At 35.7% G+C, this 24,997-nt stretch overlaps 1 protein-coding gene and 38 non-coding genes across 40 annotated transcripts; 18 read left to right on the plus strand and 21 right to left on the minus strand.

Moving 5' to 3' along the window:
* Positions 1-768: 768 nt before the first annotated feature.
* On the plus strand, positions 769-6,410 carry Y116A8C.48. The gene is made up of 3 exons (NR_132467.1): positions 769-818; positions 868-1,007; positions 6,235-6,410. It is a non-coding gene; the product is annotated as an Unclassified non-coding RNA Y116A8C.48 (non-coding RNA).
* A 269-nt stretch (positions 6,411-6,679) lies between these two features.
* 21ur-5666 lies at positions 6,680-6,700 on the minus strand. The gene has a single exon (NR_068237.1).
* Positions 6,701-7,529: 829 nt separating this feature from the next.
* str-268 lies at positions 7,530-14,392 on the minus strand (the record flags this gene model as incomplete). Of its 2 annotated transcripts, none has more annotated exons than NM_070639.3 (7): positions 7,530-7,891; positions 8,377-8,692; positions 10,151-10,292; positions 10,348-10,482; positions 10,529-10,695; positions 14,118-14,273; positions 14,378-14,392. In NM_070639.3, the coding sequence occupies 7 exons, from the start codon at positions 14,390-14,392 to the stop codon at positions 7,776-7,778; spliced, it is 1,047 nt and encodes a 348-aa protein (NP_503040.2). The 2 variants fall into 2 exon arrangements, with proteins under 2 accessions (NP_503040.2, NP_001299981.1); NM_001313052.1 differs by having other exon boundaries at positions 7,874-7,881.
* On the minus strand, positions 7,893-7,913 carry 21ur-6297. Its single transcript, NR_068238.1, has one exon.
* Positions 7,977-7,997, minus strand: 21ur-13456. Its single transcript, NR_068239.1, has one exon.
* Positions 10,766-10,786, plus strand: 21ur-8588. Its single transcript, NR_068240.1, has one exon.
* Positions 12,425-12,445, minus strand: 21ur-11178. The gene has a single exon (NR_068241.1).
* 21ur-7348 lies at positions 12,626-12,646 on the plus strand. The gene has a single exon (NR_068242.1).
* 21ur-4976 lies at positions 12,928-12,948 on the plus strand. The gene has a single exon (NR_068243.1).
* Positions 13,063-13,083, minus strand: 21ur-12135. Its single transcript, NR_068244.1, has one exon.
* A 408-nt stretch (positions 14,393-14,800) lies between the features above and the next one.
* On the minus strand, positions 14,801-14,821 carry 21ur-8721. The gene has a single exon (NR_068245.1).
* Positions 14,822-14,976: 155 nt separating this feature from the next.
* Positions 14,977-14,997, minus strand: 21ur-10000. Its single transcript, NR_068246.1, has one exon.
* A 249-nt stretch (positions 14,998-15,246) lies between these two features.
* Positions 15,247-15,267, minus strand: 21ur-4032. Its single transcript, NR_068247.1, has one exon.
* On the minus strand, positions 15,248-15,268 carry 21ur-1932. Its single transcript, NR_068248.1, has one exon.
* A 224-nt stretch (positions 15,269-15,492) lies between these two features.
* Positions 15,493-15,513, minus strand: 21ur-2965. Its single transcript, NR_068249.1, has one exon.
* A 476-nt stretch (positions 15,514-15,989) lies between these two features.
* 21ur-9388 lies at positions 15,990-16,010 on the minus strand. The gene has a single exon (NR_068250.1).
* Positions 16,011-17,416: 1,406 nt separating this feature from the next.
* On the plus strand, positions 17,417-17,437 carry 21ur-12062. The gene has a single exon (NR_068251.1).
* A 561-nt stretch (positions 17,438-17,998) lies between these two features.
* Positions 17,999-18,019, minus strand: 21ur-6699. The gene has a single exon (NR_068252.1).
* A 307-nt stretch (positions 18,020-18,326) lies between these two features.
* 21ur-11332 lies at positions 18,327-18,347 on the plus strand. The gene has a single exon (NR_068253.1).
* Positions 18,328-18,348, plus strand: 21ur-3755. Its single transcript, NR_068254.1, has one exon.
* A 1,699-nt stretch (positions 18,349-20,047) lies between these two features.
* Positions 20,048-20,068, plus strand: 21ur-3972. Its single transcript, NR_068255.1, has one exon.
* Positions 20,069-20,136: 68 nt separating this feature from the next.
* On the minus strand, positions 20,137-20,157 carry 21ur-671. The gene has a single exon (NR_068256.1).
* Positions 20,158-20,165: 8 nt separating this feature from the next.
* On the plus strand, positions 20,166-20,186 carry 21ur-769. Its single transcript, NR_068257.1, has one exon.
* 21ur-9066 lies at positions 20,167-20,187 on the plus strand. The gene has a single exon (NR_068258.1).
* Positions 20,188-20,378: 191 nt separating this feature from the next.
* Positions 20,379-20,399, plus strand: 21ur-14395. The gene has a single exon (NR_068259.1).
* On the plus strand, positions 20,380-20,400 carry 21ur-2911. The gene has a single exon (NR_068260.1).
* A 273-nt stretch (positions 20,401-20,673) lies between these two features.
* 21ur-10924 lies at positions 20,674-20,694 on the plus strand. The gene has a single exon (NR_068261.1).
* 21ur-1365 lies at positions 20,675-20,695 on the plus strand. The gene has a single exon (NR_068262.1).
* A 233-nt stretch (positions 20,696-20,928) lies between these two features.
* On the minus strand, positions 20,929-20,949 carry 21ur-1666. The gene has a single exon (NR_068263.1).
* A 451-nt stretch (positions 20,950-21,400) lies between these two features.
* On the plus strand, positions 21,401-21,421 carry 21ur-3081. The gene has a single exon (NR_068264.1).
* A 14-nt stretch (positions 21,422-21,435) lies between these two features.
* On the minus strand, positions 21,436-21,456 carry 21ur-2291. The gene has a single exon (NR_068265.1).
* A 340-nt stretch (positions 21,457-21,796) lies between these two features.
* Positions 21,797-21,817, plus strand: 21ur-125. The gene has a single exon (NR_068266.1).
* Positions 21,818-22,410: 593 nt separating this feature from the next.
* 21ur-5932 lies at positions 22,411-22,431 on the minus strand. Its single transcript, NR_068267.1, has one exon.
* A 231-nt stretch (positions 22,432-22,662) lies between these two features.
* On the plus strand, positions 22,663-22,683 carry 21ur-7603. Its single transcript, NR_068268.1, has one exon.
* A 705-nt stretch (positions 22,684-23,388) lies between these two features.
* On the minus strand, positions 23,389-23,409 carry 21ur-360. Its single transcript, NR_068269.1, has one exon.
* A 641-nt stretch (positions 23,410-24,050) lies between these two features.
* On the minus strand, positions 24,051-24,071 carry 21ur-14114. The gene has a single exon (NR_068270.1).
* On the minus strand, positions 24,054-24,074 carry 21ur-11708. The gene has a single exon (NR_068271.1).
* Positions 24,075-24,187: 113 nt separating this feature from the next.
* Positions 24,188-24,208, minus strand: 21ur-6979. The gene has a single exon (NR_068272.1).
* A 546-nt stretch (positions 24,209-24,754) lies between these two features.
* Positions 24,755-24,775, plus strand: 21ur-2829. Its single transcript, NR_068273.1, has one exon.
* Positions 24,776-24,997: the final 222 nt, after the last annotated feature.

Here is a 24,997-nt window from a genome sequence, read left to right on the forward strand (position 1 = left end):
GTTTTCTGCAGTACACTCCACGCAGTTTTATTATTTCGAGTGTAAAAGCGCTAAAAATGATTTTAAAGCAAAAAATCGAAAGATTCTAGACCTACCACAAAAATTTATTTTTGATCTACCCATTTTTATTTTCAATTCGTCCCTCTCTCTCATTCAACGCGGCATTTTTTGTTCAAATTGAGGAATTGTTGTTCATTTTTATTCATTTTTTCCGATGGGTGGCGTGGAGAACGGCTGTTTTTTTAAAATTTGCTCATTTTTTTGTAATTTTTTACTTTTGCGTTGCACAAATGCTCCACTGTAGGCTTTTTTGCATGCTCGTTTACCCTGACGCAAAATTTCGCGATTTTAAATCGATTTTAAGTTAATAGCGCAGTTCCCGGTTTCGAAACGTCAAGTTTTTCTGAGAAGCGAAAAGGTGTGCGCCTTTAAGGAGTACTGTAACTACAAACTTTTGGTTCCGTGGTGTTTTTATCGATTTTTAAACATGACTTTTTTAGAATTGTAAAAATTTAGGTGTTTTAAATCAATAAAAATCTTTTAATATATAAAAAAGAATGCAAAATCGATGAAAACACCGCCGCAGCAAGAATTCAAAGTTACAGTATCCTTTAAAGGCACACACCTTCTTCCGTTAAACAAACAGTTGTCGTGTCAAGACCGGGTACCGCATTTTTGGAGAAAGATAACTTGTGCATAACTGTAAAGCTCGTGTCATTCTTAATTTTTCGCCCGATTTCTATGACTTAAAATTTCAAATAGTTTCAGAAGGAAGACCCGGAAACTCCAACTGTCAGCCAAGAGGACTCCGATTTATGGTATGTGATAATCGAATAATTTGAAAATAATATCAAAATTCCTCTCCAGGTCGAGCCTGAAGACTTCGTCGAACACGATTGGCCTAAGGGAATCAATGGATTTGCAAGAGCAAACCGGAGAGCTCGCTGCTAGGATATTGGAGATGTGAACGAAGAGGAGCTGCTTTCGAGAGAAACGATGGGATCCAGGTAACGAATCAATGGGGTTATGGAGAGCCCGCGCTCCTCTGCCACTGCTTTAGGCTCCTTCCACATGTCCATCGGTGACATTGGTACTGCAGGGAAGCAGCTTTAGTTTGACTTCTCCAGACGTGTCTCCGCACTTGGCACACATTTGAAGTTGCCTCTCTTCAATGCTGGCAGTGTAAGCTTCACAGAGCCTTGAGTGCCTGTACGCGGCATCCAGGGACTCCGTTGTCGTTTTCTTGAAAGTTGAGACTAGCGACAGGCGTAAGTTGCACCTGCTTATCGCTTTGAAAGTGCCTAGCATCAGCTCTTTGTTGCAACCCCCATCTTGTACGTGTCAACCCCTTCAGTTGGTTGAGCTGACTTTGAATCTTCTTCTTGATGTTGGCCTCCTGCTCTCTCATGCACATCATAGAGTCCAGGTGAACCCCAAGTAGTCTGCATTCGTTTGCGGTTGGCATCACTGTCGCGTTCCATGTTCTATGATTATGGAAAATTCGTTCTATGATTATAAAAAAATCACAAGCTTCTCAATGAGACATGTATGTTTCGGAACTCGTATAGATACATGTCTCCACTCAATTTCATTCTCCGCATATCCATGCTTTGAAGTATCTCTCTCGAAGGGAGAGGCTCCAGGGCCTCCAAAACGTTGTTGTCTATCGTGATTGCACCATTTGCAAACTCATCGTTCGATCTAATTTGCTTTGCCATTCAAATATCCTTGATTATTCTCCGATTCGAGCCCATTGCTCGTACCTGCCAGTCATCTATTTTCCTCCGATATTTTTGAATATGTTCATATTCTGAGTAGGATCTTTTTCTCGGACATAATTGGTGTTCTGTATTCTCTTATGATACGTTCGGCAGCGTACATTGGCCAAGAGTGTTCAAGTAAGAAGATGTTTGCTAGAATATGAACAATTTGGGTAATTGGAAAGTGTCTTCGGGAATCTTTATACATCCGTCAAATTCGATTATGTTCATATTCTGAGTTGGATCTTTTTGCTCAATCATGATTGGTTCAATGTAACCGTGGTGGGAATGCACCAACAGTTGACTATGTCTTCGGGAATCTTTATACATCCGTCAAATTCGATTATGTTCATATTCTGAGTTGGATCTTTTTTTCGAGCATAATTGGTGTTCTGTATTCACTTATGATACGTTCGGCTGCGTACATTGGCCAAGAGTGTTCTAGTAAGAGAATTTCATTTAGAATATGAACAATTTGGGTAATTGGAAAGTGTCTTCGGGAATCTTTATACATCCGTCAAATTCGATTATGTTCATATTCTGAGTCGGATCTTTTTGCTCGATCATGATTGGTTCAATGTAACCATAGTGGGAATGCCCCAACAGTTGACTATGTCTTCGGGAATCAAATACCTCCGATGTATTCGATTATGTTCATATTCTGAGTAGGATCTTTTTCTCGGACATAATTGGTGTTCTGTATTCACTTATGATACGTTCGGCTGCGTACATTGGCCAAGAGTGTTCTAGTAAGAGAATTTCATTTCGAATATGAACAATTTGGGTAATTGGAAAGTGTCTTCGGGAATCTTTATACATCCGTCAAATTCGATTATGTTCATATTCTGAGTAGGATCTTTTTCTCGGACATAATTGGTGTTCTGTATTCACTTATGATACGTTCGGCTGCGTACATTGGCCAAGAGTGTTCTAGTAAGAGAATTTCATTTAGAATATGAACAATTTGGGTAATTGGAAAGTGTCTTCGGGAATCTTTATACATCCGTCAAATTCGATTATGTTCATATTCTGAGTCGGATCTTTTTGCTCGATCATGATTGGTTCAATGTAACCATAGTGGGAATGCCCCAACAGTTGACTATGTCTTCGGGAATCAAATACCTCCGATGTATTCGATTATGTTCATATTCTGAGTAGGATCTTTTTCTCGGACATAATTGGTGTTCTGTATTCACTTATGATACGTTCGGCTGCGTACATTGGCCAAGAGTGTTCTAGTAAGAGAATTTCATTTAGAATATGAACAATTTGGGTAATTGGAAAGTGTCTTCGGGAATCTTTATACATCCGTCAAATTCGAATATGTTTATATTCTGAATCGGATCTTTTTGCTCGATCATGATTGGTTCAATGTAACCATAGTGGGAATGCCCCAACAGTTGACTATGTCTTCGGGAATCAAATACCTCCGATGTATTCGATTATGTTCATATTCTGAGTAGGATCTTTTTCTCGGACATAATTGGTGTTCTGTATTCACTTATGATACGTTCGGCTGCGTACATTGGCCAAGAGTGTTCTAGTAAGAGAATTTCATTTAGAATATGAACAATTTGGGTAATTGGAAAGTGTCTTCGGGAATCTTTATACATCCGTCAAATTCGAATATGTTTATATTCTGAATCGGATCTTTTTGCTCGATCATGATTGGTTCAATGTAACCGTGGTGGGAATGCACCAACAGTTGACTATGTCTTCGGGAATCCATATTCTTCCGATGTATTCGATTATGTTCATATTCTGAGTAGGATCTTTTTTTCGAGCATAATTGGTGTTCTGTATTCACTTATGATACGGTTTTTTATGAAAAAATGGTTTATCTTTTTTACGAACGGTTCAGGTATATTTCCAATACTTATCTGAAAGCAAGTTAGTATAGCGAACATTTTCACCAGAAACTATGTTTTGCTATCTCAACCCAGTTTTGAGTTATACCAAAATTTGGGGGTGGCCGTATCATTATGTGGAGCACTGTATATAAAAAAATAATTCCGTTTGTTCCATAGTTTGTAGTCTATGTAGTCTTTGTAGTCTGTGACGTCACACCCAAAGTCACTGAGAATTGTGGGCGGGGTCTGTCATCCTTCGTGGTGAGACCCATCGTGGTGAGACCCATCGTGGTGAGACCCATCGTGGCGAGACCCACCGTGGTGAGACCCATCGCGGTGAGACCCACCGTGGTGAGACCCGTCGTGGTGAGACCCATCGTGGCGAGACCCATCGTGGCGAGACTCATCGTGGTGAGACCCATCGTGGTGAGACCCATCGTGGCGAGACCCACCGTGGTGAGACCCGTCGTGGTGAGACCCATCGTGGTAAGACCCACCGTGGTGATACCCATCGTGGTGAGACCCATCGTGGTGAGACCCATCGTGATGAGACCCATCGTGGTGAGACCCGTCGTGGCGAGACCCACCGTGGTGAGACCCGTCGTGGTGAGACCCATCGTGGTGAGACCCATCGTGATGAGACCCATCGTGGTGAGACCCATCGTGGCGAGACCCACCGTGGTGAGACCCGTCGTGGTGAGACCCATCGTGGTAAGACCCACCGTGGTGATACCCATCGTGGTGAGACCCATCGTGGTGAGACCCATCGTGATGAGACCCATCGTGGTGAGACCCATCGTGGTGAGACCCGTCGTGGCGAGACCCATCGTGGTGAGACCCGTCGTGGCGAGACCCATCGTGGTGAGACCCATCGTGGTGAGACCCACCGTGGTGAGACCCATCGTGGTGAGACCCATCGTGGCGAGACCCACCGTGGTGAGACCCATCGTGGTGAGACCCATCGTGGCGAGACCCATCGTGGTGAGACCCATCGTGGCGAGACCCACCGTGGTGAGACCCGTCGTGGTGAGACCCATCGTGGTAAGACCCATCGTGGTGAGACCCATCGTGGTAAGACCCATCGTGGTGAGACCCATCGTGGCGAGACCCACCGTGGTGAGACCCATCGTGGTGAGACCCATCGTGGCGAGACCCATCGTGGTGAGACCCATCGTGGTAAGACCCACCGTGGTGATACCCGTCGCGGTGAGACCCACCGTGGTAAGACCCAAAATTTTGGCGGGAAATTTAAATTTTCTGAGAAAAATATTTTGGCGGGAAATTTAAATTTTCTGTGAAAAATATTTTGGCGGGAAATTTAAATTTTCTGAGAAAAATCTTTTGGCAGGAAATTTAAATTTTCTGTGAAAAATATTTTGGCGGGAAATTTAAATTTTCTGTGAAAAATATTTTGGCGGGAAATTTAAATTTTCTGTGAAAAATATTTTTGCGGGAAATTGAAATTTTCTGAAAGTTCTAAAATTCTGGAAATCTAGAATCTTCTGGAAATTTCGAAAAAATTCTGGAATGTTCCAGAACTTTCTAGAAAAATTGGGAAAATTCTGGAATGTTCCAGAACTTTCTAGAAAAATCGGAAAATTTCTGGAATGTTCCAGAACTTTCTAGAAAAATTGGGAAATTTCTGGAATGTTCCAGAACTTTCTAGAAAAATCGGGAAATTTCTGGAATGTTCCAGAACTTTCTAGAAAAATCGGGAAATTTCTGGAATGTTCCGAAAAATTGAGCTTAGAGCTTTTTTTTAAGAGGTAGTTATTTGGGAGTTGATGGGGGATCAAGTCAAGGTACTGTAGTGGTACTATAGGGGTACTGTAGGTATACGGTAGGGTTACTGTAGTTTTGGAAAAATTGGCATTTCGTCCTTTGAAGAGGTATTGGGTTAGGAGTCGGTGGAGGATAATGTCAAGGTACTGTAGTGGTATTGTAAGGTTACTGTCTTGGTCAAAAAGTAACAGAAAGTTTTCATACTGTCTGTGAATTTTTGAAACATGCATGTCGTAGAAAAATACATACATGTAACAGTGCCAGTAAACCGCGTTTTAAGTGTTTCAAGTTTTTTTCATGATGAGAAATTTTTTGAGTGATTGAAGGTATGTGTGTCAAATTTTTTTAATGGTGCCAGTCGTTGCCCGCGCCGTAGGCGCGGTCAGCGGCTGGTGTTTTCATATAAAACGAAACCGGGAAGTCTACACTGCTAAAATTTATGTGAACACCACGCGCATTTTCATAATTGCGTACATTTGTTTTTCAAGCTTTTTTCTAGGCCAGAGGTACCAATTTAAACGCCGTGAGTGGTTTTTAACGGCGCTACTCTACCTTCAAAGTTAGTAAACTAATACTTTTCTTCATTTTTAAAAATTAGGCGTACAAGAAATATCAATCGGCTAACTTTTCTCTGATTCCTCTGATCCTTGAATTCAAATAAAGGAAATGATAGTTAAGTACTTTTCCTGTGAGCTTGTAGTCTGTCTTGTGCTCCAGAGCCTATAATATTTAATCCATCGTCGAGTTATTCGGATCCAGAATTTGAATTTGGAATTATGAAAATGTTTGGTTAGAAAAAAAAAAATTCTCGGCAATATAACTCAATATAATTAAATTTTCAGGTGGCTGGACTCAAGATTTCGAAAATAAATACGAAAAAATAATCAAGACAGCAGATGGAAAAAATCAAAGAGTGTTACTTTATGAATTGTATCATAACTTGAATCATTGGAATCATTTTGGAAATTCGTATAGAAAAAGTTCCATTGATCTTATTGCAGAAATACTGACATTTTAATTATTTAGAATAAAACAGTATAGTTGTTATACACTACAAGAAAACAAAGAAAATTAGATTTTTTAAATAAAATTTTTTTTATAAAAGTCTTTTACAATTTCAGAATACCTTTAAATTTATATCAAAAGCGCACAAATTTATTTCAAGTGAATATTGATGTTTTTCATGAAATTAACTAGAATTAACTGTCTCTAGTTAGGCAATTCCAAATACCAAAACCCGGGAAATGTCGGCCGCTGCACACAAATTTCTCCCCATATCTCCTGAATAATCAGTCAATTGATCTCGGAACGATGCAAAAACAGTAAAATCTATGAATAAATTTGTTGAAACTGAAATTTTTTTTTTCCAAAACCGGAATTATAAGTTTTATGTTCCAGTTTCCACAACTTAATTGAATTTACAAAAAATGGGGCATTTTTTTAAGGGTTATAATAATTTACGTAATAATTTCTTGAAATATTGAATAAATTTTAGGACATCATGAAACAGGAGAAAATATTTACTAGTTGATAAAATCTGAACAAAGCATTTGTAAAGCAAAAAATTCACTGTTTCAATTTTATGCAAAAAAAACATTTTTTGTATTTTTCTTATTCTGTTTATAACATATTTTCTATTTTTTTTTCAGTTCATAAGGTTCAAACAGTTCAAACTGGGGAAAGCCGCCCTGAGCTCACTTTTGCTCCAAACTTAGTGCCGTTTTCTGCTCCACAAAAGGGCAAAATATTTCTAGTAGGATTTCAAATATTAGAACATGAAGTCACACGGCTCTGGAACGAAAACCGGAAATGTTTTGATAGATTTGGATTCTAGATTTTTTAAAAATATTATTGGTACGTTTGTGGGACAGGAAAGTAAATTTGAGAGGTTTTTGTGTCGAATTCCAATTTTCACAAAAAATTTGGCCGTGGTGGAGAGTGAAAAAAAAGAAGTAATTTTTTAAACAAAATTTCAGAACTCATTGATTCATTTGGTTTTGATACCACAGTAAGTATTTAAATACATGAGTCCGTAGTTTTCCTGTATTAAAAAAATGTCATAAACACGTTGAAACTTTAAAAAGAAATTTCAATACAAAATAAATTTTCCGGCGAATACAAATTTCAATATTCCCATTTTCTGGTCAAGTCTTTATTAGAATTCCAGTTTTAGATTCCGAATATCAGGTCAAGATCACAAAAGTAGCAAATGAGATGTTCTGTAAGTGTACGTTACAAGATACTAAGAAGGATTCTAACTCCAAAGATTGAAAGCAAAAAGGTCAAGTAAGTAAATCAGAAGGACGTCTAGATTGGATACATTTTCAAAAAATAAAAAGTCAGAAAAATAAGTACAAATTATATTTTTAGAAGTGCCAATTTCTCATACAAATCGATTGACACTACGTGGTCCATTGCTTCCCGACGCAGCGTCGACTGTATTGATCGAGTGTTGACCTTCGCCGCGTTTTCCACGTCCAATTACTTTTCTGAAGAATTCTGAACAAAAATCACTTTGAAATCAAGTTTTTAAGTGATACGTGTTTTAAAGTGAGTGTTTTGAAACCGAAAATTAATTTTAAAAAAATAGAAAATTCCCGAAATATCATATTAAGATAGGAAGTGTTTTGAAATGAAGATCTTGAAACCGAACTTTTTTTTCTAAAATTCGAAAGTTTTCAGCAGCCGACATATTGTGGTTATTTACTTTCTTTGGTCGTATTGATATTTTTGACAAGCTACCGACGTCATTTTGGATTCAGAGAAAGGAGTCCACTATATGTTCAACACAAAAGGCCTGTCAAATGTCGGCTGCTTTGAACAGGTCAAAAACTGTAAACAGGCACTTTACAGCTTGTTCAGACAACACCTCAATCCGGATAATGTTTAATGCAGCCGACACCTGGCAGGTCGGGAAACAATTGAGCTAATAACCCGTGACCTGTGAGATGTCGGGCTCTTCCACTGCTGTTTCTATTCCTTACCAACAATAGCATTCCGGTAGACCTTGATGATGATCATATTGGGAAGTGGGTCAATCGCCGGGTACAATGCAATCGTATATCCCACAAATTCGGTGATAAACGGCAATTCCCACATGACCATCGGGAAGAAGAACAGGATACCGATCGGGATGTACATAAGGACCAGTGGAATGAATGTTTGTACTACCAGGGCATTGAACAGCTGACTTTGTAGGTTTTTAGTAGTGGTCGAGACGGTCGCCGATTGGGAAATTGTTTTTCGGATTTGCCAGTAGCAACGCATTCCGAAATAGAACACCGAGAACATTGAGGAGATCTGGAAAATTGGGGGTTTAGGAAGAGAAAGGTGAAGGCGAGGCGAGGCGAGGTTAGGTTAGGTTAGGTTAGACGAGGCGAACCGAGACAAGGAAAGGCAAGGCAAAAAGAGGAGAGATGAGGCGAAGTATTAGGTGGGCAAGAAAGTCCTGTTCAAATTTTTTGATTTGTCATTGTGGGCTGGAGATCAATTTCGGTGTTTACTCACTCCTAGAGATTGATAAGCAGAAAAAAGTCTTTGCAGTAATTAACCCCCACCCTCCTCCCTTTCTCGTGGTTCAAGTTCACTTGCGATGAGTGTACCTACCTCAATTCTTGTTCGGCATGTTCTGTTATACATGCTCCTGGCGCACACCACAATGATGGATTCGAAAACTCTTCTGATGAAAGTTTATGATGGACCTGTTCTGTCGTAGAAAACCATACAGAGATGGTTTGATCGTTTCGAAAAAAGCGACTTTTCTTTGATTGAAAAAGAATTCTCAAAAGACCACATGAGTTGGATTTGAATGCACTAAAAGTCAGTATTACATCGGATCCATTTCAAAATACCCGTGAGCTTGCAAGCACGTTTTGGGTCTCTCATACTCCATACCAGATATCATGAAATTGCTCGGCATGAGGAAACATCTTGGTCGATTCGTGCCTCATTATGTGACCCGTTCCAACCTTTTTCACCAAGTTGATGTTTTATATACTCTCCTCACTCTCATGGCGGTGACCGTTGTTTGGACTAGCTTACTACTAGAAACGAGAAGTGGGTGATGTACGCTAACCACCACAGTCAAGCCCAGTGGGTTGGAGAAGGACAAACCCCACAGGATGTTCCAAAACTCGGCCTTCACCCAAAAAAAAGTATGCTCTCTTTTTGGTGGGAGTGGATGGCCCCCTCTACTAGGAACTGTTACCTGAGGGTGGAATTATTACCGGAAAGACCCACTTAAGACAACTACGAAATTGGAAAAATCAGTCAATGGTTCAGCATTGCAGGATAGGAAAGTATATTCCCAACATAATAATGCCCGACCACATGTTGCAAAACAAGTGATGCAGGAGCTGGCAAAATATGGGTGGATGGTTTTCTCTCAACCACCGAATTCTCTTGACATTGCTCTATGTGATTATTGACTTGATTCTGGTTTGATTCGTGCCCTTTAAAGTAGAACCTTTACAACAGGAAAAAATCTGAAAGTGGAATTGAAGCAATACTTTGTATCCCAGCACGCTGGATTCTACAGGCAGGTAATCCATAAGTTACCTCAACGTGGGCAGGACATTGTTGATTATGATGAAGCATATAACTGATTTCTTGTTTGAGTTTGCTTCGAGAAATAAATGATTGAAAAATAGGACAGGACTTTCTTGCCAGCCTAATACTAATAGTAAGGTACTGAGGTGCTCAGGTAAGTTGAGGTGAAATGCCGAGAATGACGAAAAAACGCCCAGACAGGTAACTTACAATCATGTACCACATGCACCCAATCGCAAAAAAGATCTTCGGATCAGGATGGGGCTTCCCGTCTGCGCCTGTTGGCTGGAAATACACGATAATGTAGGATGAGTCCTTGATCGGAATTCCGTAGTGATATTCGATTGTGTCTCTGAAAATGATAGGCTGTAGTTTGTAGTTTGTAGTTTTGCAAAAAAGCAACCTACTTCATATATGCATCCGTTACATCGGTGAAATAAAAGTAGATATAACACAAAATTGCCCACCACGCGCCGTACCACAATGGAATTGCGAAAAGCATATAAACCCACTTCCCGGGTAAAAATCTTTCCGAAAAAGCTCTGAAATTTCAGATTAAGTTGGGAATTTTCTGAAAAAAAAAAAAACTTATTTACTGCTCCATATCTGTAGATGAAATGAACACCGAAAATTGCCATTGAGAAGCCGAAAAGTCCGCAATAAATGCAGACAAGGACAAAACTGACGTCTCGGTTGAAAATTGAGCCATTGTAGTCACGGAGCACAACGAATGCCGCTTTGTAGGAGTGGACGATCTGGAAATTTTTGAAAATTTTTTTACTGTTTCAGGTAGTTTTGAAGTATTTGGCTGACAAGTTACGGGATTAGAATTATCATATTTTGAAGTTTTTTTCAAAATTGTAAACTAACGAACTATTCATCTAAATTTTAATAATTTCGGATTGCTCAACACGTTTAAAAAAACCATTAGCTCGAAACAATTGAATTTATTCCAAAACATATTATTACTATTTCAGCTATCAATTAAATTTATGTGATTAGTGCTACATAAAACATAGTGTTAATAAGATCATTTTTTCGTTTTATGTTTAACATTTACTTTTAAAGCTGATGTAAGTTTTCATAACTTCAATCAAATCAAATTTAGTTTTCGTAACAAATGTAATTCTAACCAATTCCAGACTTTCAGAGATTCTTTGGATTTTCTTTTCCGCCAGAAAAATAGTTTAAAATTATGTTTCATGATGGTTATGATAATTTCAAAAATTCTAGGTGGTATTTTCAGAATCTGAACTTCCAAATTACTATATTAAATACCAGCCGCTAGCACGCGCCAAGGCGCGTGCTAACGACTGGCAAAATTTGACATGTTTGACACATATCATCAATTCAATTAATCCTACAAAAATATCTCATGAAAAAAGGTGAAAATGTTCACTTTTTGAACATTAGGATTCCCGCCAAAATATTTCCAAAAAATTAAAATTTTAATTCCCGCCAATATGTTTCACTACGATGGGTCTCACCACGAAGTGTCTCACCACGAAAGGTCTCACCACGATGCGTCTCACCACGATGCGTCTCACCACGATAAGTCTCACCACGATGGGTCTCTCCACGAAAGGTCTCACCACGCTGGGTCTCACCACGATGGGTCTCACCACGATGGGTCTCACCACGATGGGCCTCACCACGATGGGCCTCTCCACGAAAGGTCTCACCACGAAAGGTCTCACCACGATGGGTCTCACCACGATGGGTCTCACTACGAAAGGTCTCACCACGATGGGTCTCTCCACAAAAGGTCTCACCACGATGGGTCTCACCACGAAAGGTCTCACCACGATGGGTCTCACCCCGATGGGTCTCACCACGAAAGGTCTCACCACGATGGGTCTCACCCCGATGGGTCTCACCACGAAGGGTCTCACCACGGTGGGTCTCACCACGATGGGTCTCACCACGATGGTTCTCACCACGATGGGTCTCGACACGAAGGTTCTTTTTCTCAGAAATTTTAAATTCCAGCCAAAATGTTTTCGAAAAATTAAATTTTGAATTCCCGCCAAAATATTTTCAAAAAATTAAACTTTTAAATTCCCGCCAAAATATTTTCAAAAAATTAAAATTTGAATTCCCGCCAAAATATTTTCAAAAAATTAAAATTTGAATTCCCGCCAAAATATTTTCAAAAAATTAAAATTTAAATTCCCGCCAAAATGTTTTCGAAAAATTAAATTTTGAATTCACGCCAAAATGATTTCTAAGAAAATTCAAATTTGAATTCCCGCCAAAATGATTTCTCAGAAAATTTGAATTTTTCGCCAATTTGTGATGACGTCACAAAAGGGGCGGGGCCTATAGGACCCCTCTTAGGTGATTGAGACTACAAACTACAGAGTTCAAAGACCAAAGATCAAAGATCAAACTACATAGGGACAGAAGGACACGCGCTTTATATATAGTAAATGATCTCCAACCTAATGAACTTTAGTACTTTTAATTCAAAATTTTTACATAATTTTTATTATCAACATCTAAATATTACATCGAACATTTGCTTGTCAATTGATACAAAGTTTGAAACAGTAAATTTTGACTATTTGCTACGGCCTTGGCGGCCTTCAAGGCAAGCACCGTTTTACAAAAAAAACATTCGGAAAATTTGATAAAAATTACTGTTTCAGTTTCTAGGTAAATCTAGGTTGTCGTCTGGGCATTCAATAGCAAAAGTGAGCTGAAATACTTTCCTTGTTAGTCTTCAAAATAATGATTTAATTTGATTCCAACTTTTCATAACTGTTCTAGAAAAAATCAGTTCGGCCTCTGATTCCCAACTTAATCGATAAACCCAAAAACTCCTTATTACATAAGAATTTTTAGTTGCAAATTTCAAATCTAAGTACATATAATTCTGACTGTAATCATCAGTGAAAATTTAGTATTTAAAAAATTTAAAGCAATTTTTTAATTGCAAAACCTGTTTCACATCTGTTTTATAAACTTCTAAACTTTCCAGCATACAATAGCGATTGCAGAGTAAGATTTTGAATTAAATACAAAAATACCAAGTCCTAAAAGAAGACTTTAATATTCATAACCATTGTTTTCGGAAAACCCGGCAGATGTCGGGTGTTGAGAAATCAAATAAATTATTTTTCTGAATGATACTCCTCGATTAAGTGAAAATTTATTATTCCAATCTATCTTTTTACCAAAAACGTGAAACAGTGAAAATTTAGAAAAAAGACTGCACATCCCAAGAGAATCCTCTTCCGGAAGTTTAACAAACGTCACAGCCGCCTGATAATTAATCAGTTGATAAGTTAAAATATTCATCTAGTTTGCTCATAACATTTTGATAATCTGATTCATTGATATCAAAATTTTTGGTAACATTTGGCGATTTGAAAGTTCAGAAACAATGAGTTTCGCTCACTATCAGAAACTCCGAAAGATATAAAATTATGACTTTTACACCCACGTGCCTGCCTACCTAGTGATAGGCACACAACCAAGCAGTCAAGAATAATTAATAAATGTTCATTTTTTAAACTTTAACCACAACGATACATGCTTTTAAAAAAATTGAATTGAAAATTTGAAGTTTGAAACAGTAATATTTTTTAAATATTTCAAACGTTGAAAACTGAATGAAATGAAACCCACATTTCATTTTAAAATGTTCCAATGCTAACTTAAAGTCATTTTCCATCATTCCCCTATTCCATTAACCCCCGAAAACATATTGCGGGCTCAATTCCCTTCCCAGGCGCTTCTCAGACGTCATCATCAGCAGGTTTGCATAATTAATCACGTTCTCTGTTCATGCAAACTTAAAAAAAAATATGATTCACAATTTAGTGTAATTTGCACTAATAGTTCAATGATGAGAATCCCGTGTAGAGACTGTTAGTCAACTTTTCTGATCAACGAGTGTTAAAACTAAATTGCAGTAGTTGAACGGAGGATGGGTGCTTAGTAGCCCAGCTCATTACCGACTGAGCCACACTACTGCAGAAACCTAATAACACAGGCCGGGGTCGAACCCCAGACTCAAAATCGGTAGCTCGCTTCCCTACCGACTGAGCTACTTTCGCACTCCTCCAAACAAAAAACACTGCCGGGAGTCGAACCACGGACTTTAAATTGGTAGCCAACCTCCCTACCGACTGAGCCACGTGGGCGCTCAATTTCGTTAAAATTTTCAACGTACCGGTTCTGTCATCATATCCCAAATTGAGTAGTACACTTCAAACAGCGAAATATAGCACATGAGATACTTGTAGACTCCCAATTTTTTTGGTGATTTTGACAAAATCAAATAGGTAAGCACCAGGTTCAGGCATATTGATGTGACCGCGCAAATTATCTGGAATACAGCTGATAGCTTGAGCATGCTTGAGAAAGATTATTTGCGATGTTTCAAGCATCGCTTTTATAGGTTTTTTATACTATGTTCAAGGTGTGACCTACTTGAAAAATGTTCATTATGAATGTATTGGTGATGTAGACGACCTTATAATAGGCCGTAACGAGATGAGCGTTCCAACCAAAAAAATATGAAAGTAGTCTGAAAATAGGGGTTCGTTAGTGAAAAAATGACAAAAATCTAATCGAAAAAAAGGACTGGGATCAGAAAAACCGCTCACATGACAATGACAGAGATAACACACAAAATCAGATGGGATTTGGAACCTCAATTGGGGGCGGAGTTGAAATTGGGGCGGAGTCGGCGGATTATGGGAAAGTTTTGTAGTTTACTGGTTAGGGAAAAAGTCAGAAGATTTTGAAAGGGATTATTATGGAATGTCGAGTTCAGGAGAAGAGGTTGATGGGAAAATTTGGAAAGATAACACAACGACACTTCGGAATTCCGCTAAATTTTAAAAACATTCAGATTTTGGGTTTTCAGTACAACTACTGGTGTTTAAAACATACAAATTTAATAAGATTGTTGAAACAGAAATATTTTCTCTTTTTTATTTTATTTTCAATAATTTATCAGGAAATTTCGCGTTTGTGATATTAAGATTTGTATTTATAATGAAACAGTTCCAAATTTTTGTCAGAAACCTTTGTAAAAAACAGACAAATTGTGTAAAATATTATTTCATTTGATTTATAAGATGAAGTGAAACAGTAAAACAGAGTTTTTACAAAAAAAAACATTTCGACTTATGAAAAGCTTGAAACATTTTTAGAACGTTTAACCAAATAGTGAAATGGTAAAAAATCAATATTAAAAAAAAAAAACTAAAACAAATATTTTCAAACTAGAAAAGTGAGAAACCTGCCTACCAGGCGGCCGTGCCTATAGAAATTTGCGAAATTCAAAACCAAACAGTACGTCGGAGAATTCTTGAATCAGTTTGTAAAAAAGTGCCAAAACTTTCATAAAGAATGCAAAACAGTGGTTCAAAATTTTTACGTTTATTAATCGGGGCTATTCAAGTAATGTCGCAAAATGCATTGAAATACATTTTATGATGTCATAAAATGTATTTAAGTACAGCTTGAAACAGTTTTCTTTTATTTTTGAGATTTTCGTTCATTTTTTCTAGTTTTTTCAATTAAAAAACCCAATATCACATCATACAGTTACGGAATTATCACCAAAAAAAAACACTGAAACATTATCAAAAAAAAGTGAAACAGGACATTTTTTTTCTCTCAGTTTCAAAAACCAATGATGTAATAGGAATAATATCAACAAAATCGAACGCCGAGCGTATTATTCATGCTTGGTCACCTAAAAAGTAGAAAAAGTAAAATTCCAATAAAGTACGTGTGAACGAACACCTAATGAGTGGGAGAGGTGAAAACTAAAAAGTCATGAAATCTTGAAGTTTTTAATGTAAATTTAGGCGTAGACTGAGTGGTATTTTAAATGTGATTGTCTGAAGGGAGCAGTGTTTTTTATTTAAAATATTCTAATTGAAAATATAGACAGGCCTTGTTGGGAAAAATGTTTAGAAAAAAAATCAAACGTTCGATCGAACTGAAAAACAACTCGATCAATTTCAGCTTAAATGTTTCGTGAGAACTGAAAAAAAAAACAAATTTCCTATTGAAGTCTACGTAAATTAGTTTGAAAAAGCAAAGGAAACTGGAATGCCAGCTCCACTATGATTATTTATTGAAATTTAGAAAATGTATGGGTTTTTTAAAAATATAAAAGGTGGCCCATAATCAGACATCGCTCCCCGGCGAACACTTTACCTTTTTTTGGACAAAACAAGTGAACATATATATTTTATCGGCTATAAAATATTCAATACAATGACATATAAAACTTCAAATTTATCACGACCTACAGCCACACAGACTTAAACAAACTCAAAAATTCAGTTGACTGTGGCGCGCAAGTAGGCTCGATTTAGCTCATTGAAGATTTTTAAATGAGACTGATCGAGTGATTCATTATTATGATTACACAATTAGAATACTCTTATTACAACAAAGTTATTCACAAAAAAACATTTGGGATTGGGGTCCGGTGACAAAAGTGGGTATCCTGTAAAAGTTGATGAAACCGAAAAAAGTAAGATCCTCCAGTTTTTTAAAATTTTTCTTCCGTGCCAGTTAACAATGCTTCATGTTTAAATTGGCAATATATTCAGTTCAAATTTGCCTCAACTTAAAATGCCAATTTGGTTTTCAATATTTTGATATATTCCATAAAACTCACAATAACTCGATTAAAAACAAAAATTGATGTGACCCTCTTTGTCGAGTATCATTGTGTTTTTGGGATTTCAAGATAGTTCAACCGTGGTTTTCAAGTAGTTTTCAAAAAATACAAATATTTCTTGTTGTTTTAACAGCCTGTTCGGTGACAAATATCTTCAGTGGGAAATAACACAGACTATTTTCGAAAAATTAAGACGAATTTCTTAAGCGTTCTCCCACCCGTTTTTGGGGAGCTACGCAAAAATTGTTTGATCATTTGTTTAAATCGTATTGCTTTCTAAAAATTCACAACAATTATTCACGGTAAATTGCTGTTTTTGAACAAATTTTTGGCAACAAATAATTTTCGCTTTTCTTGAGATTTACAAAGAGCTACCTTCATCCGAACATAAGTTGATTTTTTGTTTGATCACGTGAGTAGGAGATGTTGGGGGCTAGAACTTCTCTAAAATGAAGGAAAATTTTAGATTCCCGATGTTGTGAGGATCTCACTACCTTTAAAAGTTAAGTTCATAAAAATTAACATAAGAAAAAATTAACAAGAAAATTAATATAAGAAGAAGATAATTGTGAACTTCAAATAAAAATTTTAATTTTAAACTTTCGTAACAGCGCGTGCAGCTGGTCGCCATAATTTTAACAAATATATAATTTTCGATTAATTTATTAATTTTCAAATAATTAATCAACTTCTTCTTTAGTTGATGGTTTCCCGATATCGATTTATCGATTTCTAAATTATTTTTATAGGCTTTCTATTAATTTAAAAATTTACTGTTTCACTAAAATTATATCAGATTTCTATTCCGTGTAATTTTTTGTTTCCGCAATCAAATACGGTTTTGAAATTGGCTACTGCTAAACTTGTATGTTAGTTTTCTTGAAAAAATTCTGGAAAATCACAATAGAAATATTACCGGTACAGAGAGTGTAGATAGTTAGAGTGACAGACATCCGGGACCCAATTGGGCGGGGCGCGCGGAAGAGACGATTTGTGTCGATTTACGAAATGATGACAACGAGGAAAATTTCGTAAATCGACACAAATCGTCTCTTCCGCGCGCCCCGCCCCATTGGGTCCCGGATGTCTGTCACTCTCTAACTATCTACACTCTCTGTACCGGTAATACTCGTTTCAACACTGATGATTTCTATGAAAAACGTGCAACTGTAACTATTTAGAACATTTTTCATAAAATTTTTAAACTTCTTTTAGAAAAACTTTTAGAAAAATGTTTTTTTTGAATTTTTTGGAATTTTTAAAAAGGGGTATTTTGGCACTTTCAAAATGTCGTAACTTGGTCAAACCTGCTCTGAAGCAGCTAAATTTTTCGGATTGATCATCTGTAACTATTCTCTATCGAATGTATATAGTGGCGTAACGAAGTCCGATAACGAGTTCAGAGCCTTCCCTTGTGAGGTATAATCAATTTAAATGCATCTTTTATTTTTACAAGGTTCATGAAACAGTACAAATTTTTAAAAATTGAGCGAACATATGTGAAATCCCTAGTTATTATGAAAATGACATCTTTCGAATAATTACAAAATTTCTAACAAATTTGAAATACAATTCTCAGTTTTTGCCAGGAAAAAGATATATGGGGGGGGGGGGGGGGGGGGAAAGATATATAGGCATAAAATGTTACTTTACGATTAAATCTTTAAAAAAAAACAAAAAAAAATTCTGTTTCACAATATTCATGAAATTGAACGCTATTTACGATTGACATTTGTTTGGACATTTTTAAAACTACTTGAAATTGCAGAATTTCGAGCCCAAAGTTTTGAAGCTTTAAGTAAACAAAATAAGACCAGTTTTCATATTTAAATAGCCTGGGGCGGGTTCAAAAATAACATTTTTTGTTATTTTGTTTTGTTAAATTTGAAAATCAAAAACTAAAAATAGGCTATAGTAAAAAATGTGTTTTTGAAAAACACAATTCTACAGCGGATATTTTTTTCTGATTTGAAATTAAATTTAACAATTCGGCGTTTTCGGCTGTTGGAGGGATATTAGTTTTGGGTTAGTAGGGGGATGTGGCCGGGGTACTGTAGTAGTACTGTAGAGGTAATGTAGGAGTACTGTAGGATTACTGTAGTTTAGGAAAAATTGAGTTTTTGACTTTTGAAGAGATGTAGGTTTGGGGTTAGTAGTGGGATATGGCCGGGGTACTGTAGTAGTACTGTAGAGGTACTGTAGGAGTACTGTAGGATTACTGTAGTTTAAGAAAAATTGAGTTTTTGTCTTTTGAAGAGATATAGGTTTGGGGTTAGTAGTGGGATATGGCCGGGGTACTGTAGTAGCACTGTAGAGGTAATGTAGGAGTACTGTAGGATTACTGTAGTTTAGGAAAAATTGAGTTTTTGTCTTTTGAAGAGATATAGGTTTGGGGTTAGTAGTGGGATATGGTCGGGGTACTGTAGGAGTACTATAGGATTACTGTAGTTTGGGAAAATTGACTTTCCGTCTTTGGAAGGGAAATTGGAAACTTCGGGAAAATTTTGAAATGTTCCAGAACCTTCTGGAAAATTCTGGAAAGCTCCTTTTGGAAAATTCGAGAAAATTCTGGAATGTTCTAGAACCTTCTGGAAAATTCAAAAAAATTCTGGAATGTTCTAGAACCTTCTGGAAAATTCGAGAAAATTCTGGAATGTTCTAGAACCTTCTGGAAAATTCGAAAAATTCTGGAATGTTCTAGAACCTTCTGGAAAATTCGAGAAAATTCTGGAATGTCCTAGAACCTTCTGGAAAATTCGAGAAAATTCTGGAATTTTCTAGAACCTTATGGAAAATACGGGAAAATTCTGGAATTGTCGTGGTGAGACCTATCCTGCTGACCCCCATCGTGGTGAGACCCTTAAAAATTTGGGCGGGAAATTCAAAATTTATGAGAACATTTTTTTGAGGGAAATTCAAGTTTTCTGAGAAACTATTTTTGTTTCAGTACCTTCTGGAAGTTTCAAGAACTGGAAAAATCGGGAAAATTCTGGAATGTTCTAGAACCCCTGTAGGACTTTTTTTTTGTTTTGCTACAGCAATGTTCAAAGAACTTAGTAATTAATTATTCAGACTTCTCCAGTTAAGGAAAGTTTTTAAGTTATTAAAAAAAAGCATAGCTCTGTAGAATTTTTTCGAAAGCCTGATAATGACAATGTGTTGGAAGAAAAACCAGAAAATTCTAATTGTCTCTGTGAGTTTTTTGAATTGTATACCATGGAAAGTGAAAATGCGATTGAATCGATAAAGTGTCAACTTTATTTTGATGAGTCATTTGTGAATGATTAAAAGAACATCTATGTGCTTTACATTTTAAACTCCGTCAGTCGTTGGCCGCGCCGGAGGCGCGGTCATCGGCTGGTGTAGATATAAAAAAAATTTACCGCGAAGTTTTTCTAAATAAGTACAGTTTCACGTAGCACATAAAATCGACAGTGATTTTGAACAAGTATTGTGAAGTTGGGATAGGTATCTTTTCACAAAAATTACCATTTTCAGATTACTTTCACAATATTTACGAGAAACTTGCTTCAACTTTTGCATAAAAATCAGGAAACATGGAATTAATAATTAAATCACTGTGGTATCTATGAACAACACGAAACTGTAAATACAACCGCGACGCAACACGGAGCGCACTATAACTTATCAGTTTTTGTCAGAAAAAAGGTTAATAGGTTACATTTCAATTTAATAATTATTTAAAGAAAAAAAATCGAAAATTAGAAAAAAAAATTACGGTTTCATAATTTTCATAAAAATGAAGACTATTTACAGTTGACATTCATATACTTGGACAGGGAACTTCCTTTTGATAACTACTTGAAATTGCAGTATTTCGAGCTGAAAGTTTTGAAGCTTAAAGTAAACAAAAATTTAAAACCGCCTGAGGCGGGTTCAAAGATAACATTTTTCGTTATTTTGTTTTGTTGAATTTGAAATTCCTTTGAAAGTTTTTTTAAAAAGAAAATCTGCCGTAAATAGCAAATACGTATCTGTAAAAAATTCACTGCGAAATTTTTGAAAATATATACAGTTTCACGTAGTTCATAAAATCAACAGCGATTTTGAACAAGTATTGTGAAGTTGGAATTTAATTTACAAAAATAAACATTTACAGATTACTTTCACAATATTAAACAAAAATTTGCTATAATATTTGCAAAATAAAACTCACGAAACATATGGAATTAAAAATTTCAATGGATTATCATGTTTCATAGTTTTAAAGTTACAATTTCATAAAGCAGATATCAAATATTATTGTTTTTCTCTGTCTAGGTTTTTTTTCCAAATAAAAAAAACTACTGCGGAAAAAAAAGAATATTAAAATGAAAATAGCGAGATTGTCGTATTAAACTGCAAAATCAGTTATGAATTTGAAAACTACGTGAAAATGTTAAAATTAGCTCACTTGTAAATGCGTCTACCTACCTGCCTTGAACGTGTCCTAGGCCAGGTAGGTTTCTAATTGCCTGAGTTTTGGCCAAAGTAAAAAGAAATGCAAAATTTGCGCGATGAGCTGGCACATAGTTATGCAGACTCAAAAAATAGACGATTTCAACCATTTTTGCAGTGTGTGCACAAAACATGCGTAGGCCAGCGTGGTAGGCAGGCAGGCGGTGCCTACAAGGACAACATTTCGAAATGTGTGTTTGTGCACACACTGCAAAAATTGTTGAAATCGTCTATTTTTCGATTACAGTTGATTTTAAAATTTATTTGTTCTCTGAGACACTTCATAATTAAAAAAAATCTACTGCTTCAAAATGCTATTATATTCCTGTTCGTAATTCAAAAGTTGATGAGTCGTGTACAAGATTTATCTTTGATTAGAAATTTTTCCGTTTTCGAACACGCATCAGTTTTAATGTTTTTCCGTGCATTTTAAAAATAGGATAAAACAGGTGAAAATTGTATGCATCATAAAAAATCCCTAGTTATCTTGAAAACTTCCTAAAAAAAATAAACAAAAACACGCATAAGCTGACAGAAGAGCTAGTTCACAGTTATACTTTTCAACGATTGAAAGATTGAATGCAATTGCTAAAGTTGACATTTGAAAAAAAGAAACGTTTGTATTTAACTTTAAAAATAGATTTTTTGAGCGAGTTATTAATTGCAGTACTTTTCATATTTTTCTGAAAAAAATATTACTGTTTCTAATTTTCCATAAATCGCAGGGTGAAAACTTAAAGTGTTAAAATGCATGCTTCCTGTGATAAATTTATTCCTAGTTCCAAAATTTAACGCGTCGCGGCAAATTTGAAAATTTCTAGTTTTGAGTTTGCTCTTTTTGCTCTCCATTTTTATGAAACAGAAAAAAACACCTTTCCATTCAAAAATAACTAGTTTTTCACTAATTGCTTGTATTGTTATGCTTGATTTGCCATAGGTGTGAGATAATATTTATCAATTGAAATGCTAATCTTTGGCGTCAAAATACGGATTTTTAGAGATCAATTTTTATTGAAAAGCAGCACTGGGAGCATTTTGGCGGGAAATTAAAATTTGAAAAATTTCAAATTTTTGGCGGAAAATTCCCAGAAATTCCAAATTTTCAAAACTTCCAATCGAAGATCTTTTCATTTATTTTTCAGTTCCTTATTCCGTCAAGACACGTGGCTTTAACTGGTAATAGCCAAATAGACTAACAAGTAATCAAACTTCGACATATTGTACCTATAAAATCAAATATCAAGATCACAAAATAAATACAATTCTGATAAGGATATCAGCGATCAAATGCACTTTATTCGAGATTCAGCATTGAATTTTTGAAAAAATCACGTCGAAAGGTACTACTGAGTATGAAATGAGGACGAAAGTTCTGTGAACGATGCACAAAAAATTCAAAAGTTTAGTATCAAAAATGAAACGGGATTTTTTTTTCAAAACACAACACAAAAATTTTAAAAACTGTTTGTTCTTTAATTGTGAAACAAAATTAAAATCGTATTCTGATACCATTTTTAGAAAAAAGTAAAGTATTTAAAACACTTTTTTAATTCTAAAAAATACTGTTTCACAATTGTTTCATTTGTTTAACAATAACATGCAAATGTGATATTAGGAGGAGTTCAATTACACACAATGGTCCCGTCATTGGTCTCGCCACGCGCTCAACAAATCAATGGGATGCGCGTGGCGAGACCATTGCGAGAAAATGCGCGCGCCTTTAAAGTCGTAGAAGTTGGAAAAAAATGCACTGTAGACCGGGATTAAGCATTAAATTGGTGAAAAATCACGTTAAAAAGTACACATTAAGTAAATATGAAATGAGTATACGAGAAATAATGTTTTAAATAAAGATTCAAAAAACATAAGCTCTAAATTTTTTAACAAAACTTTCTGTTCCGGAGTGTTTTTTCATCCGTTGTTGAGAAATATTTAATCTTTTTGAGACAATACTTTTGCTGTTTTTCTCCTATCCAATAAACTTACAGAATCCGCGTAAAAAATTTAAAAAATTTAGAATCAGAAAAAAATTACCATAATTTTTGAAATTCTAAAAAATATTGTTTCACAATTGTTTCAAATTTATTAACTTAACTTTTTTTTGCCTAAGTCTCTAGATTTTTTGTCATGTTAAGTAATAAGCGCTATCGCGAAAGATAACGCGGCCCTCATTTCTCGGGTTCGTTTGTGAACTTTTTTGGAAAACCTACATATTTTACCTGGAGCGCTCGATTTTATCATTTTCAAATTTTTAGGGCCCGGTGTAGTGTCCGGCACATAATTCCGAAATCAGTCAACTTTGAAGCTTCTAAATTACAAAACATAATACAATTGTGATAAGTATATGGACTTACCAATATTGTCTTTCTGAGATAAAACTGTTAAATTTCCACGTTGAAACAGGAAATTTTTTTTCAAAAAAAAAAATCCCAATAATACATTTATTCCTAAAAACCTTTCAAATCCAAAATCCAAATTAAGTTGCAAAAATGTTCGCTAAAAACATTTCAGACACCCTTGGGCTTTCAAGTAAATAACAATTTCAGCGGCCGACATTTTTCGGGTTGGAAAGGCATAGCTCGCCTAACAACCCAGTTTTCAGCAGTGCTCGACGTTATTGTTTAGTTTTCGTAACCCGGAAAGTGTGTCAGCCACAAGATCACTTGACCTAGAAGCTTCCAGAAACCCGAAAACCTATGATCTACTATCAATCTACTATTTAATCGTTCAAAACCTTTACTGAAATCCCCTACAATTCACCTCTTACTGCACCCTGATGATTGTTTACCAAATGTCTCCGCGAAAATGTCCACGATTCTAGTAATATGTCTGTCAGATTAGCGGGTGTTACCACTACAAATTTTGTTGATAAAGGGTGTCACGAGCCACGTTGACCACGAAAAGAGATGGGGAGGGTGAATTTTAAAAACATTAAGGGATTTTGGAGGGCTTCTGGAAGAGTGAAAATATTTTTAAGATTAAAATTAAGTTATTTAAAATTTCAAACTCAAAGTTAAACTATTAGAAAAGCATTATTTATAATTGATTATAATTTCTCTGAAACATTAAAAATAAATTTGATCAACAAAAAAAAAGAAAATCAGTTTTCCAAAACAATTAAATTTAGTCCCAAGAATGAAAACATCAGAGAGGTATTGAAAAGAAATTTAAAATTAAACAAATTAAAAACTCTTGAAACAGTAATTTACAAATGTCATTCCTTGAAAATTGTCTTTTTGAAAATTTAGTTTTTTTAAAGGATTTTAAGTGGTAATGTTATTTTGAAAAGTGGTTTTTATTCAAAAATTTGGAAATCTTTCATTACATTTTAGTACACAGTTTAATGGTGGGTTTTACATTTTTGCAAAAAAAGTTCAAATTCCTGACTGAGTAATTTTTGAATTCCCGCGCAAACAAAAAATCTGTGTTGGCTTTCAAACTTTTTTGGTACTCTAAAATTGTTCTAAAAATCGAAAAAAAAATGTCTGAAATTTAAAACTTTTTTTTTGCAATATCGAAAACTTCTGGTACATTTTTTAAACAGTAGAATTGCCTTGTTACGATCCATTTCTATATTTTACAGCAGAACTCCTGTCAACCATACTCCACCTCTGGATTGTTTTCAAAAATTAAAAGTATTAAGAAAAAAAAATTACAGTTTCAAATATGTCTGAAAAAAATTACAGAAAAAATATCAGCAGTACGACCAAAAATGAGATTGAGTTTATATGTTTCAAATTTTTTTCATGAAATTTCGGGAACTAAGAAAAATTCAACTGAAACTATAATTGATGTTTACGTGGAATTAGGAAGAATTCGACTAGAAGGCAGGCAGGCAAGTAGGCAGGAAGAAAATATGTACTTCAGAGTAAAATTTGGTTAGTTTTCTTTCAGGGATTTGGAAATTGAACGTTTGCTGGTGATTGCCACTTTACATTAAAACA

The sequence above is a fragment of the Caenorhabditis elegans genome, chromosome IV (genome assembly GCF_000002985.6).
Source record: "Caenorhabditis elegans chromosome IV".
Taxonomy (NCBI): domain Eukaryota; kingdom Metazoa; phylum Nematoda; class Chromadorea; order Rhabditida; family Rhabditidae; genus Caenorhabditis; species Caenorhabditis elegans.